General features: G+C 38.3%; 2 protein-coding genes and 1 long non-coding RNA gene across 4 annotated transcripts; 2 read left to right on the top strand and 1 right to left on the bottom strand.

The window, feature by feature from the left end:
- Positions 1-255: 255 nt before the first annotated feature.
- LOC116215072 lies at positions 256-3,716 on the bottom strand. 2 transcript variants are annotated; one of them, XR_004158402.1, is made up of 3 exons: positions 3,228-3,716; positions 1,826-1,895; positions 256-610 (listed from the first exon to the last, which is right to left on the bottom strand). It is a non-coding gene; the product is annotated as an uncharacterized LOC116215072 (long non-coding RNA). The 2 variants fall into 2 exon arrangements; XR_004158401.1 differs by having other exon boundaries at positions 3,193-3,716.
- A 1,378-nt stretch (positions 3,717-5,094) lies between these two features.
- LOC116215071 (cytochrome P450 CYP749A22-like) lies at positions 5,095-7,998 on the top strand. The gene is made up of 5 exons (XM_031550642.1): positions 5,095-5,471; positions 5,757-5,980; positions 6,076-6,308; positions 6,558-6,936; positions 7,296-7,998. The coding sequence occupies exons 1-5, from the start codon at positions 5,153-5,155 to the stop codon at positions 7,734-7,736; spliced, it is 1,596 nt and encodes a 531-aa protein (XP_031406502.1). The 5' UTR covers positions 5,095-5,152; the 3' UTR covers positions 7,737-7,998.
- Positions 7,999-9,975: 1,977 nt separating this feature from the next.
- LOC116214542 (cytochrome P450 CYP749A22-like) lies at positions 9,976-13,227 on the top strand. Its single transcript, XM_031549935.1, has 5 exons — positions 9,976-10,112; positions 10,555-10,933; positions 12,074-12,168; positions 12,938-12,998; positions 13,144-13,227. Exons 1-5 carry the CDS (start codon positions 9,976-9,978, stop codon positions 13,225-13,227), a joined length of 756 nt encoding a protein of 251 aa, XP_031405795.1.
- Positions 13,228-13,763: the final 536 nt, after the last annotated feature.

The raw sequence follows: 13,763 nt of genomic DNA on the forward strand, positions 1-13,763 counted from the left end.
TTAACATGAGTTGGTAATAAGTAAGAAACAATGCACAAGTATTTACTTTAGATATGCTTTTCCTGTTAGTTATCCCACAATGCAAAATTCTGAAGATCGAAGAGCAGAGAACATATTGAAAGTCCACCTGGAGAAAGCTTGGGACAGAGAATTATATCTAATATGAATTCATCATTTCTCGATTGTATTTTTTACAATGATTTTTTGTAGATGCTACAAAACTGTTTAATGGTTGAGACTGTTGAGAAGGGAAACTCTTGCTTTCACCAAACACCTGAGAATGCTTTCGGAAACTGTCACGACTCGAAATTTCAGCTGAACTCCGCCTATATTTCCTCGATATCCATTATCACATAAACTATTCATATAAAACTTGCTTTCCATAACTCTCAAAATATATAACCAAACCAGTAAACTCTCATATACATATATATACATTTTAAGAGAGCCACACCACTAAACCAACTAAATAAAAATTTCAGCTCGTAACATATATATTCAAATATTTTCTATACAAAAAGAATACCTATCTAATAATTAAGGTTTCTACGTAATCCTCTGAGCTGATCCCTGATGTCCAAAAAGTTCTCCTGTGTAGCTAGAAGCTTATCTGGAAAAATATATGTAGAGTGTGAGCTGCATTTCAGTGAGCACAAAGTTCCAGAGTGAAATGTACTATTAGTAACTAATATATATATATATATATAAATGAACATAGATAGTATTAGCATACCCAGGCCGTCATTTAATTCATTAATACCACATGGTATACATTATCCACAGATATTTACTAACTTAATTCTTAAACAATCAATCATATTTATAACCATATAGTAATAGTAAAATTAACTATTAACTTAGCACTACTTAACATTCATATACTGAATGTATCCAGTTCTAACAAACAGCACGACTTCCATAGAACAACTTCAAACAACATCAACAATCAACACATTTATAGCAATCAGATCAGACAAATAATATATAGTACAATCAATAAATATAGCCATAGGGTTGCATTTCCTCGCAACTGAGTTGTGACGGTACCGTGACCCGCACTCATATCCACAAATTCCTCACTTCATTTCTCATAAGCGGGGGCTGCCCATTATCCTCCTGCAGTAGGAGTCTAGACGTCCATTTTATATCCCGCCGGATCAGCGGTCTAAGCGTCCCTTTTTGTATCCCGTCGGATCAGCGGTCTAGGCATCCCTTTTTGTATTCCGCCGGATCAGCGGTCTAGGCGTCCTATTTATATACCACCGGATCAGCGGTCTAGGCATCCCTTTTTGTATCCCGCCGGATCAGCGGTCTAGGCGTCCTATTTATAAACCGCCGGATCAGCGATCCCATGGCTATAAACAATCAAATAATATCAGTATACACAAACATAATCCCAATCACATTACAATAACAACATGTTATCATCACATATCTCACACACAATCAGCATACACAATCACGCTGCAACCATGCCATCTAATATCATATAGCCACACCAAACCTTTGTTCCCAAATTATCACAATGTTTCCTTTAATAATAACATCCATACAATTCATGTCTCTTATAATGATATCAGAATCCATCACTTATCCTATATCCGCATAAATCAATTTATACACTTCATACAATTATTACCAGCTAAAGCTCTTGCAATGATAACAATAATCACATACCCTCAAACAGACACTATAACATAATAGATAACGTCTCTCAAATCCTCTTATTATAACCAATTCTATTAATCACACCATCATTACCATCCACTTAACGTAATAGATATATATATATATATATCATTTCACAATGGAATAAGGTACTCACCGAAACCTCCAAGAAAGATAAGCTCATTGGCTCGAACCTTCAGAGTGCAAGAATTCAGTCCCCTCGATCCCTATGATATGCAAATATAAATTTAGATAATAATTAACATAATACCATTACGGCTTCCTGTACCTGCCACATTTTTCTTTAGAACCTATTATTTCCGATAAGTCCTGATTTATACTATATTCATTATGTCCATTTCTCATCTATGTCAAAAACTACTTAAACAATCTCCATATTTCCCATTTAAACAATCCCGATTGTTCTTGTCAATTTCTAGGTAAATGAGAGAATCATAAAAGACCAAAAATATATATAATCACGGTAGTAGCAACAACCAGATAATACTCTATACCAGAATTCCGACATCATGAAACTCAAGGTAGCAAAGCATAATCTCCCAACATTGCCTACCCAATATTATTTATAAAAATTATAATAACTTGTCTAAGCTAAATACTAACTTAGAATGTTGATAATCCAAAGGTAGGTATAATGGGTTTAGTGGCCACATCCAAATACACAGAGAAAGATAACAACAGATCATCCCCCACTAGTCTCACAAACTCATGTGGATATCTAGCTCTTCACACTTCCATTACTTCTATCTTACAATTTAGCAAAGCAAATATGAGTAACAACTTTAATGGAAAACCAACTCTCAATACAACAACTAAATCAGCAAGAACTAATAACTACAAGTATATTTCAGCACCATTAATTTGTCCTAGCTTAGTTCACTAAACATTTGAATGAGCTAGTCTAAACTAATCCATCGATTTCTCTAATTTATTCATCCAACTAACCCGTTGTTTCGTATTTCACAGCAAAGACATAATCAAATAAATGGGGCTTAATCAAGAAGAATCAATAACAAACCTAACAATTGCAATCTAAACTCATCCTTCAATAAATCAATTCTTACAAATATCGATTGTGCTCAGCTATACATATACATATTGCAGTAGCATAATGGTCTTCATTTTAACAAAACTCAGCTATCACAGACCTACTCTTTACACAAACAATTTCATCAATTCTAATCATCGAATATATAATCAGCACATAGTTTCAATCTTCCATCAAACCCAATCAAGCTTAAGCAATCTCATCCACTCTAACTCCTACAGCTTAAAACGAAATTAAATTCAATCGAATAAGAAACAAAGAGGCATATCGAGGCTGAGGTTGCTATTATATATATATAATAAGAAACTGCAACCATAAGAAACACTCGAAGGCAGGCTTATCGAGCGCAGATGGCTGGTAAAAGTCCCGACTTTTGCAACCATGTTGAGAAGTTTCTGATCTGACTGCTCTTTAATTTGCAAATAATTTCTGAGAGAAGTTGTTGGAGCTAAAACCTGTTTCATCTTGTATATAGAGACGAGAGATACACCTTGAGGCATTCCATTCTTCCACGCTTGCATTCGCTGTCATGTCATGGATCACAGGACAAAGGGCAAGCAATGCCTCGTCACTTCCGGATCTGACAGATAAGAACGGAAAGAAAGGTGTATGGGAGCTCTTAATATTGATGCACACGGACTTTGTGAAGTCCTTTGTCCCCAGATAAAAGGCAAGTATGAGCTCGATTTTGTTAATGCAGGTGGGAAACAAGTGGAATCTTTCAGCTCTTTGACCTCCCCTAATAACTGTGAGCACCATGCAATTCACGCGTATATATATATATATATATATATTCATGCATATAATATTGGATATAGATGTATATTATATATTATATATTATGGGCTCAAAAAATTGATTGGGCTTAAAGTCATTGAGCCGTTAGGAAGAGCTGGGCAGGGAGGGAGATCACGGAACAGAGACGGGCAAGTAGAGAAGACATCGATTTGAGTGGAAGAGTTTAACTTGCATTCCGCTAACGGGTACGTTTAGGTATTTTGCTGAATTGCTTTTTCCGTTGTCATGAGCCTTCCTTGTATTTGATTGTGTTCATCTTCTCGTTCCCTGGGAGTGATTGAGCTAGTTGAGTTATTGAATTTGGGGAAATTGGAGAAACGGGTATTTCGAGTTGGGGATCGATTGGTTATTTGAAGTGGAAATTGCTGATGCTCTTGAGCCTTGTCGGGAAATTTGATTTTCCTTTGTTGCTACAGCTTGACTGTCTTGTAGATATTCTATTAAGTTAAAATCTTGAGTTGGGTTCGTAAACTAGATAGGAAAGCTGTCATATGTTGGAGTTATTGATATTGGTCTTATTTCTTGTTAGATCGTGTAATTGGTCTGAAGTTTCGTTTGTATTGAGTGGAGTTACCCTATGGGCTGTTAGTGTGAGTCCTTTGATCTGTGTTGCTTTGATTGTAGTTGGCCAGGTTGGAGATTTTGTAAAGAATTGTTCTGTTCTTTATTTGCTTAGTTAGCTGGTATGTGTGATTTTGGGTGTTAATGATCTTAATTGAGGTTGGTTCATGATGGGGAGCTTATGGACAGATTGAATCTAATATATATGTATATATATGTGTGTATATATATATATATTTATGTATGTGTATACATTATAATTTAGTTTTCTAATGGTGTTTATATTTGATAGGAGCTAAAGAGACCGAATCTAATGTTCCTACAATACTTGAACCGGACACAGCCAATGAGTAGAAATCCAGTTTTTCTCTATTCTTGACAACTTTTAATATCCAGGTCAAGGTATATCCGTCACGCTCCCCTTCACGAATGCCGGGCCTCGCCCTTGAGAGCCCAAGGCTGAGCACCTTAGCTTCCCGGTCTGTTTCTCGCTCACTCGTTGGTACTGCAGCCCATGCGTGGTGCCTGTACAGATGGTCCTACGGAGTCCCAAGTTCCATAATTGTAAGACAAGGATCTAGCTCTTTTTCTCAAACTCTTTCATGGAGCTTTGCGGCGCACCGTGATCAGGAACAATATTTCCTCACTGGGCTGGAATTCAGCCCGAAGCCAGATATCCCATTATGGTCCCAAAATTGCACGTGAACCATGGGACGGGCCTTCCATGCTGAACCAGTCCGGAGCTGGAAAAACCCATTACGGGGTACCAAAACAGCCCAAATTGCTATCTAATTCTCTTATTATTCTTGACGTTTGTACTTTGTATATATGTCGTGGTCCAACTGAACAACCCGACAATAAAAACAAGCTTAGCCTCTGCTCCATTCCATAGATTTGCTTTGCTGAGCTCATTGCTGACGCCTTTCAACATCTCTACCTTTTTGTCCTCTGCCGATCAATCCCACCACATCATTACAAAACCTGACGGCCTCTGCCTGGCTTGTCTTTATCTTCCCAACACATATTCCACTTCCCCATTCAATCAATAGTTCTGTAATGGATCATTCTCTTCACTTCCTCATGGGGTCGACCAGCAAGGTGTTCTTCTCGAGCTCTGTCCTGGTTCTGTTATTGCTGTCCCTCTGTTTGGCTCTAGCAAGGGTCGTGTACAAGCTATGGTTGAACCCGATCCGAATACAGAGGATGATGGCAGCTCAGGGAATAAAGGGTCCTTCCTACAGGTTCCTCCATGGAAACACCAAGGAGATCCTTACGATGAGAAAGGAAGCCATGGAGAGGCCCATGGCCAGCCACCTCTCTCATGACATACTTCCTAGGCTTCAGCCCAACATCCATACTTGGGTCGACACTTACGGTATTAATCTATCTTCCTCTGAGCCACCATCACTTGATTGCTCTTTGTAGTGAAACAGACACGAATTTTTGCTTTCTCATCAGAAAGTATGCTCAGTCCAATATTTCTTAGTGTTTGGGATGGAGATGAGAACAGAAACTCGTGTTGTGGTTCGTTCTTTGCTGAATATGATACAGAGAAATGGAAGAGAATGTCCTTATGGAATTCCATTGTGGAAAACTGTTTCTCTGGACACCTTTTTCATTGAGTGGGTGTAGATGTTTCAACTGTTTGTTAATTATGCAGGGCCGAACTACCTGTACTGGTTTGGTCCTCAGCCTCAACTGGTTGTCACAGAGCCTGAGATGATCAAAGAGGTTCTAAACAACAAAGATAAGAACTACCGAAAGATCAAAATCCGGGGCTTTGTAAAGATGCTCCTGGGTGATGGCCTCGTGACTTCGGCAGGAGAAAAATGGGTGAAACAACGGAAGCTGGCCAATCATGCCTTCCATGGTGAAAGCTTAAAAGTAAGTCTTTAGTGTAGATGGGTGTCTTTGAAATTTCTCTTACATGAAACATGTCTTTGAGGATCTTCTAATAATATGGAGCGCATGGTCTGTAGAGTTCGTTTCCAGCAGTGGTGGACAGCGTTCATATGATGCTCGAGAAATGGAAAGATCATGAAGGCAAAGAAATCGAGTTCTTCGAAGAGTTCATATTCTTGACATCAGAGGTCATCTCGAGAACGGCATTCGGGAGCAGCTACGTCGAGGGCAGAAATATTTTTGAGATGTTGAGAGGGCTGGCTGTATTAACATCCAGAAATGCTTTCAAACTGAGGCTTCCTGGCATAAGGTTACCAAAATTGATCTTTACTAACCTCTCGATGTTCTACCAATCAGTAACTTGATTGAACCTAAATCCAGTTTGTCAGATAGCTAGAGGACTGACTTCACATTATTTGTATCTGTTTAGAAATGTGACAGGACTCGAGATTATGCATTTTCTTTTTTCCCATTCCCTTTGGGATGTCAAAATTGACAAATACTTTAGATTTTCACAACTAAACACTCATTATTGCTTGAACTGTGTTTGTCTGGGCAGTAAGATTTGGAAAACAGCAGATGAAATCGAGGGAGAGAAGCTTGAGAAAGGAATACGCGATGCTATATTACGGATAATCAAGAAGAGAGAGGAAAAGATTGCTTATGGGGAGTTAGATGGGTACGGGAATGACTTCCTAGGTTTACTCATGCAGGCTTTTCTTGAAGAGGACAGGAAAAAGAGAATCACAATTGATGACGTGGTGGATGAATGCAAGACGTTTTATGTAGCCGGACAAGAAACAACAAACACTATGCTCACATGGACGCTCTTCCTCCTTGCGGTTTATACTGATTGGCAAGAAGAGGCAAGGAAGGAGGTTCTCTATGTGTTTGGCCAGCGAGATCCATATCATGATGGCATCACGAAATTGAAGACAGTAAGAAACCTCTATATCAACTCTTAGTTATATTCGCTGTGGACGTGAATCCATTGGTTTCATTCATTTCTTCGTGAAAATATGTCCTTTGTTGGAAAAATGTTGTATATGTTGAAAGAAATGCCAGATTGGACTTTAAAACAAGAGATGAATGCAAAAGGTTCCATATCCTACGACAAGTTTTCCGTTGCATGCTCTCGTTTCAAAGAAGGGAAAATGAGAAACAGAAATTTGGAAAAACTTTTCAATTTTTTGGAACCTAACACTGGGTTAGTGTGCTCTTGCTGTCTATGCTTTCATGTCTTCTTCGATGAGTGAAAACATTTCCTCATTGTCGTAATTCTATCTTTATTTTGCAGATGACCATGATCATCAATGAGTCACTACGACTGTACACTCCAGTGATTTCACTGACCCGAGAAGTTAGCAGGCAAGATAGGCTCGGGAAGCTCGTCGTTCCTGCCAACATGCATATTTTAGTAGCAAACCTCAAGGTCCATCATGACCCTCAAATATGGGGAGAAGATGCTCATCTCTTTAAGCCCGAGAGGTTCTCAGAGGGTGTTGCTAAAGCCACCAACAATAATCCAGCCGTCTTCCTGCCATTCGGGATGGGGCCTCGGAACTGTGTAGGCATGAACTTTGCAATCACTGAAGCGAAAATTGCCATTTCCATGATTCTCCAGCGTTATAGCTTCACACTGTCCCCGGCCTATGTTCACTCGCCGACTCAGATCCTAACAACTCGTCCGCAGCATGGAGTTCACGTGATTCTTCACCCTCTTCATAAGGAAGAATAGCAAGTTTCGCTGCTACTCTCTCTTCTTTATATAAATCAGTTTTTAGAGCCGTAAAGATTGTAAAATAAAAGCTTTAATTGGTGGGAGAGTGAAAATGGTGTATCAAACTTCGTTTATAATATAGAAGAAGGTGAAATAATCACAAGTAAGTAAGATGGTGCATTGGACGGCTATTTTGATTATATCTGATATTGCGCCTTCGGTTTTAGGATCTCATGTACTTGAGTGAGATATTTGATCAAATTCCATTTTGTTGTTAGTCTTTGCTTTCTCTCACATCTGTGGGTTATTCTCATGTTCAACTTAAATGAACACTTACTGACCAATTCCCTTTCGTACAAGAGTATCGCTTACGGAAAAGGACACAATAAATTTCACCTGTACATTAGTCTTCATCGGTATAGCATCCACAAAAGGAGAAACGGAAATTAAGGAAAACGCGGTGCTATGATACCCAAGACAGTAATCTTATACCACAGTGGACTATGTCATGTGTTCAAGAATCAAGATTTCACAGCAAAATATCTTGTGAAAAACCAGGCATGCATGAAAATACTCTATGGACTCTATGGAAGTAGTTATCTCTCAACTAAAGTCGTATTGACTGTAACATTCTGCATCATACTGATAGGAAAAGAACCAAAATGATGAGGCCCCATTGACAGTTATCCCCGTGCATCACTCGTTTCCGACGAAAGCATAATATGCCCGAGTGACTCATTAGCACTTGATTGTTTACCAAAAGTTAATAAAGAAAGCATACATTATTATCTGGTGCAAGTTGCACGCAACCGACAGTTCCAAATGTTTATTACTAATTCCATAATCTATCTATTCAACATTATTATCGTATTGCATCCACATCCCATCCAATCCTCTTGAATGCGATGCTTATTCTGTTTGAGTTAACATATGCTCGTAGTGAAATGAGATTCGCTTTGAAGAAAGTCACTGTCCAATAATTCACCAAGTCCGAACTTAAAACTAACTTTTAGCCCATAACTTTTACAAATTGGGCATCCTTTCGTAAACATCGTTGGCATGTTCCTTGACCAGCTTGGACATGGAGGAGAGTTAGTAATTTAAGGAAGAGGGCATGAATCCTGATAATAGCGATACGGAAAAAGAGAGATAGAGTGAGGCACCTAGAAAATGAGAAAATGATTCCCTGATCGATCTCATATAATTATGAGTGGCCATCGCAATACTTTTCTGACGTGGAAAACGAATATGATATTGGAATTTGAAATCAATCACAAGATCTCGTCGTTGATGGCCTCACGTATTACAGTAAAAACTTGCTAGATTTATACCTCATATTTTATTATTCTGTTTCTTTTTTAATTCCGTTTTTATTTTTCAACTAAATTTGGCTGGATATATGAAGGGAGATTGATATCTCTCACCTTCATAATTTTTTTTATTTAGTAGGACGACGAGGGTCCAGGGAAGCAACAACTAGGATTAAATAGATGTTTCTTGATTTTGCAAAGAACAATATTTTGGTAACAAGTTTTATTTATGGAAATTTTAGAAAATTTCTTGCCCCTCCATTAGTTCTTTCTAAAATTGGGATTGAAAGATATTCATGAATATTGATCACTTCCTGCTCATGTTGGTTCTAATTTACCGGGATCGATTAAAAAAGTGTAGTTAATACTAAAAAAAAATTAGTCACTATCGGGTTAGGTTAAAGGGTAAGGTTGAAGTAGAAAGAGGCTAATAATAACTCTAATAACTATAGGATCGTTAGCTGACCAAAATTATTAAGGAAAATCTATATTATACAACATATATTTTTTTTGACTTTTTTCACAAGAAACGAGACAACATATTTTAATTTAATTTCATTAAATAGCATGGAAATTTTGAATCTTTTCATCATATTGTATAAGGTCAACTTGCTATTAAAAATGTGACGGAAAGCTGATATGACACCTCACGTGTGCAGAAGTAGCCAACTGCCGATGTCACGTCTATTTGAAGAGTTACATCAGATAACACTTCTTTTTTTCTTTTACTGCTTTTGGATTTTTGAAAAATTGACATCGCCGACCTCCGGTGTTTATCAGCATGGCTACCCTTACGAGGCGCAACCGCCGCCAAGGCGCTAATAATGAGTGAGGGACAAATCACTTGAACTCCTTCAGGTTCATACGGCCCCCCCTACGAACTTCTTTCTTTGAGCGAGGGACAAATCACTTGAACTCCTTCAGCTGCTGTGGACAGTGTTCATATGATGATGCTGGAGAAATGGGAAGATCATGAAAGCAAAGAAATCGAGGTCTTCGAAGAGTTCATATTGTTGACTTCGGAGGTGATCTCGAGAATGGCATTTGGAAGCAGCTATATCGAGGGGAGGAATATTTTCAAGATGTTGAAGGGGCTGAGTGTATTAGCAGCCAGGAATGCTTTCAAAGTTGGGCTTCCTGCATAAGGTAATTTACCAAAAATTCATTTCTTATTAACATCACGATGTTCCACCACTGAATAACCTTACGGTCTCGATGTTCCACCATCGAATAACTTGAGGGCACCTGAAATCCTGTAAATAGCATTTAGCAAGAGGATTGATTGATTTCACATTCATTCAGATCCATTGCCTAATGCATTCTCCTCTTCTTGTCATATAAAGCATATTTATAACTTATTAGTGCGACTCGACCCTAGACTAGGCATTTTCTTGTTTATACTCATTCCTTTTGGGCCGTCAAAATTGACAAATAACTTGGTTTTTCCACAACTGAACTCTCATTGTTTTTATTTTTTATCTTTTGGCCATAATTCTCAATGTTAACTTTTGTTTCTGTCTGCGCAGTAAGATTTGGAAAACAGCAGATGAGATCAAGGGCGAGAAGCTTGAGAAAGGAATTCTTGATGCTATCCTTAGGATAATAGAGAAGAGGGAGGAGAAGATCGCTTCCAGGGAATCATATGGTTTCGGGAACGACTTCTTAGGATTACTCGTGCAGGCTTATATTGAAGAGGACAGGAGCAAAAGAATCACCATCGATGACTTGGTGGATGAGTGCAAGACGTTCTACCTAGCCGGACAAGAAACTACAAGTTCTATGCTCCCGTGGACACTCTTCCTCCTTGCAATTCATACTGACTGGCAAGAAGAAGTGAGGAAGGACATGTTCAGTGTATTCGGTCGGCAAGATCCTCAATGTGATGGCTTTAAAAAATTGAAGACGGTAAGATATTTTATATCAATCGTAGTGATATTCCCTGTGGACGTGAATCCGTAGGTTTCATTCATTTGGTGGTGGAAAAATGGACTCATTCTTTCTTTCGGGAAGGTTTCTGATGAGAGAAATGCCAGATAGGACATTAGATCACGAGAGATGGATGCAAAGGTTCCTTTTGAAGTATCATTCAAATATATTTTTGTTCTTTGATCTGATTTTAGAGAAGAAGGGGAAAAAAAAAAGGAACGGAAAACTGGAAATGATTTTCCGGAACCAGAGTAACCCCGAAGGTTCAACTCAGTGAATCATTTTGGGAGTACTATGATTATTTTATTCCACTATAGAATGAGCTAAATTTAGATTAATCATATACATGGTTGTTTAGATGGGCTAAGTTGAATGAAGAGAATATAAGTATCTTGATGTCTTATTTATTTAAGAGGAAGGTAAATTGAGTTTGGTTGATCGATGTGTGACGGTGATATTGTTGTCATTATAGCCATGGGATGATCAGGCTGCTGATCCGACGGAATATAAAATGAACGATTAGGCCGCTGAACCGGTTGAATATAAAATGGACGATCAGGCCGCTGATCCGGCGGAATATAAAATGGACGTTAGGCTCCTACTGCCGGAGAATAATAGGCAGCCCCGGCTTATAAGATTTGATATGAGGAGATTGTGGATGATATAGGCGGGGTCACGGTACTGTCAAAACTCTGTCGCGAGGGAATGCGACCCTATGGCTAGTAATTTTTGTATTGAAATTGTTGTTGAGTTTAGATTATATTGAATTGATGAAGGATATCAAGATTCGAGGTTTGTGAGTAAACATATAATAAAAAATTGTTTTATAACGAGTATGGTAAGACAAGTGCTATGTGATTGTCCTTGTGAAAATTAATTGGATAAGTGAATAAGTTTAATACTTCATTTTATTGTGGAATTTAGTACTCACTGAGATGCAGCTCACTCCCTGCATATTTATTTTTACAGATGAGTCAGAAGCTAGACTAACTACATCGGAGGAGTTTTTCGACGTCGGGATCAACGTGGAAGACTTGTAGCTAGACCTGTATATATAGTAGGTATCAAGCTATGTATATAAGGCTTTTGAATAGTTACGACCTAAAATTTTTTGTTTAGCTGTTCATGAGAGGTTGTGAAAAACATGCTAGAAGTTCCTTTGGAGATGTGAGGATTATATTAGATGTTCACGAGATGGATAGGTTTCTTGAGAGGTATATCTATATCAGAATTGGTTAATCAGGTTATGTATCTGGAAGTTTATGATATATATAGCAAGTTGATGTTTGGAATGGAATATTCATAATTTTAGGAGACATTATGGTGAAATTTCGGGTCGTAACAATTACAAAGGCCTAGCAGCCAAATAACATAGATGCACATGGGGCTATTCGCAGCCATTTTTCTCAGACAGCAGAGAAGTATTTTGTGATGTTTTGGGTAATGCAACTTGGAACAAGGGGATCTCCATATCTGTCAGCTTGTGTTTTGATGTTATTTTGAGTAGTTTATTTATCGGAGAAGATGATCTTTCTGATAGAGTTGTTCAGCATGAAATAAACTAATGCAACTTTCTGCCGTAGGTGATTCAGAAATATACTGTTAAGGCTGTCTCTCTGCAATATAGAGGACAGGTGGAGATTAAAACATCACACACGAGTGTCTTGTCTCCATACCTCCCAAAACAGAGAAGAGAACCATGCGCATCAGATGAGACCCAAAGGATGGAATCACATTAAAGTCTTGGTAATGTTTTAGCCATTTGTTATAGAATCACGAACAGCTTCGAAAAGATAGGACCGTAGGAGAAATTTTCATGGTCCCTTATATGCGAATTAGTCCCTCTTGATTTATATAGACGATATACGAATGGGGAAATAGTCCTAGGTGGAAGGGCCAGACTTTTCTCTACTACATAGATGGACCATTTCCCAAAACGACTGCATTCTCTGACAGTATTTGCAATTCGACATTCTTGAATAGCTACCATTTCCGTGAATTCGGGTCGCTTAAGAAACTGTTTAATACTATGTCTGATTTCAAAGTAAGCAAAATGATGAATCAGTTATTGGTCTCTATAATTCGGTCCGTAATAAGAGTATCAGGCCGAAAAGTTGTTTCCATTGAAAAGTTGAGCTTAGGTGATTGATCATTTATCATATAAATTATTTCGAAACCTTGAACTTCAGCCTTCAGAATATGGAGGTAACAGCGATTTCTTTGCCTTTACTGATATATATGTACGACCAATTCTGAGTATGAAAGGATTGTGAAGATCCATGAACTGAATCTAATCTCGATTTAAAGTATCTGTTTCAGAAGCTCATAGCAGAGATGAAATTCAAGACTTGATAGAATTGAGGAGAAAGTTGATGATTTTAGTATTCATTGATTTACACTTGGTTTCATATGTACACAGCAATTCTACTGTACAAGCTACAAAACTTTCTCAGTAGCTTATAATGTTGAGAGGGGAAACTCTCGTTTTCAACCAAACTCCTAGAAATACAGTCCAGGACGTCTTCAATTTCCCGCATGCTAGACTCTAATGCCTCCACCAGCTTCAGTGCATCCTGAATTTGAACATTGTTGGCTTTGCTTGATTTGAGAACAAGCAGTTTGATGTCCAAGTCTTCTGGTTCAATTGCATCCGATACACCTTCACACGATACAAGCTTTGTCGACATCACTTTCGAAACCAAAGACCAGCTGTTGGTTCTCATCTTTGGCTTAGAGAGGAAACAGAGGAGGGACTCGAACACCAAGATGTTGATCTGTTGAACTTCTCTTTGTACGTTAAGAGCAGCTA

The sequence above is a fragment of the Punica granatum genome, chromosome 7 (assembly GCF_007655135.1).
Source record: "Punica granatum isolate Tunisia-2019 chromosome 7, ASM765513v2, whole genome shotgun sequence".
Lineage (NCBI taxonomy): Eukaryota > Viridiplantae > Streptophyta > Magnoliopsida > Myrtales > Lythraceae > Punica > Punica granatum.

Excerpts from the sequence above, each read along its gene's own strand:
- LOC116215071 (XM_031550642.1), top strand. The coding sequence starts at position 5,153 with ATGGATCATTCTCTTCACTTCCTCATGGGGTCGACCAGCAAGGTGTTC. Across the intron at positions 5,472-5,756 it reads TACTTGGGTCGACACTTACG|GGCCGAACTACCTGTACTGG; the intron begins GTATTAATCTAT and ends TTAATTATGCAG. Across the intron at positions 5,981-6,075 it reads TCCATGGTGAAAGCTTAAAA|AGTTCGTTTCCAGCAGTGGT; the intron begins GTAAGTCTTTAG and ends CATGGTCTGTAG.
- LOC116214542 (XM_031549935.1), top strand. The coding sequence starts at position 9,976 with ATGATGCTGGAGAAATGGGAAGATCATGAAAGCAAAGAAATCGAGGTC. Across the intron at positions 12,169-12,937 it reads ATGGATAGGTTTCTTGAGAG|CTACCATTTCCGTGAATTCG; the intron begins GTATATCTATAT and ends ATTCTTGAATAG. Across the intron at positions 12,999-13,143 it reads ATACTATGTCTGATTTCAAA|CCTTCAGAATATGGAGGTAA; the intron begins GTAAGCAAAATG and ends CTTGAACTTCAG.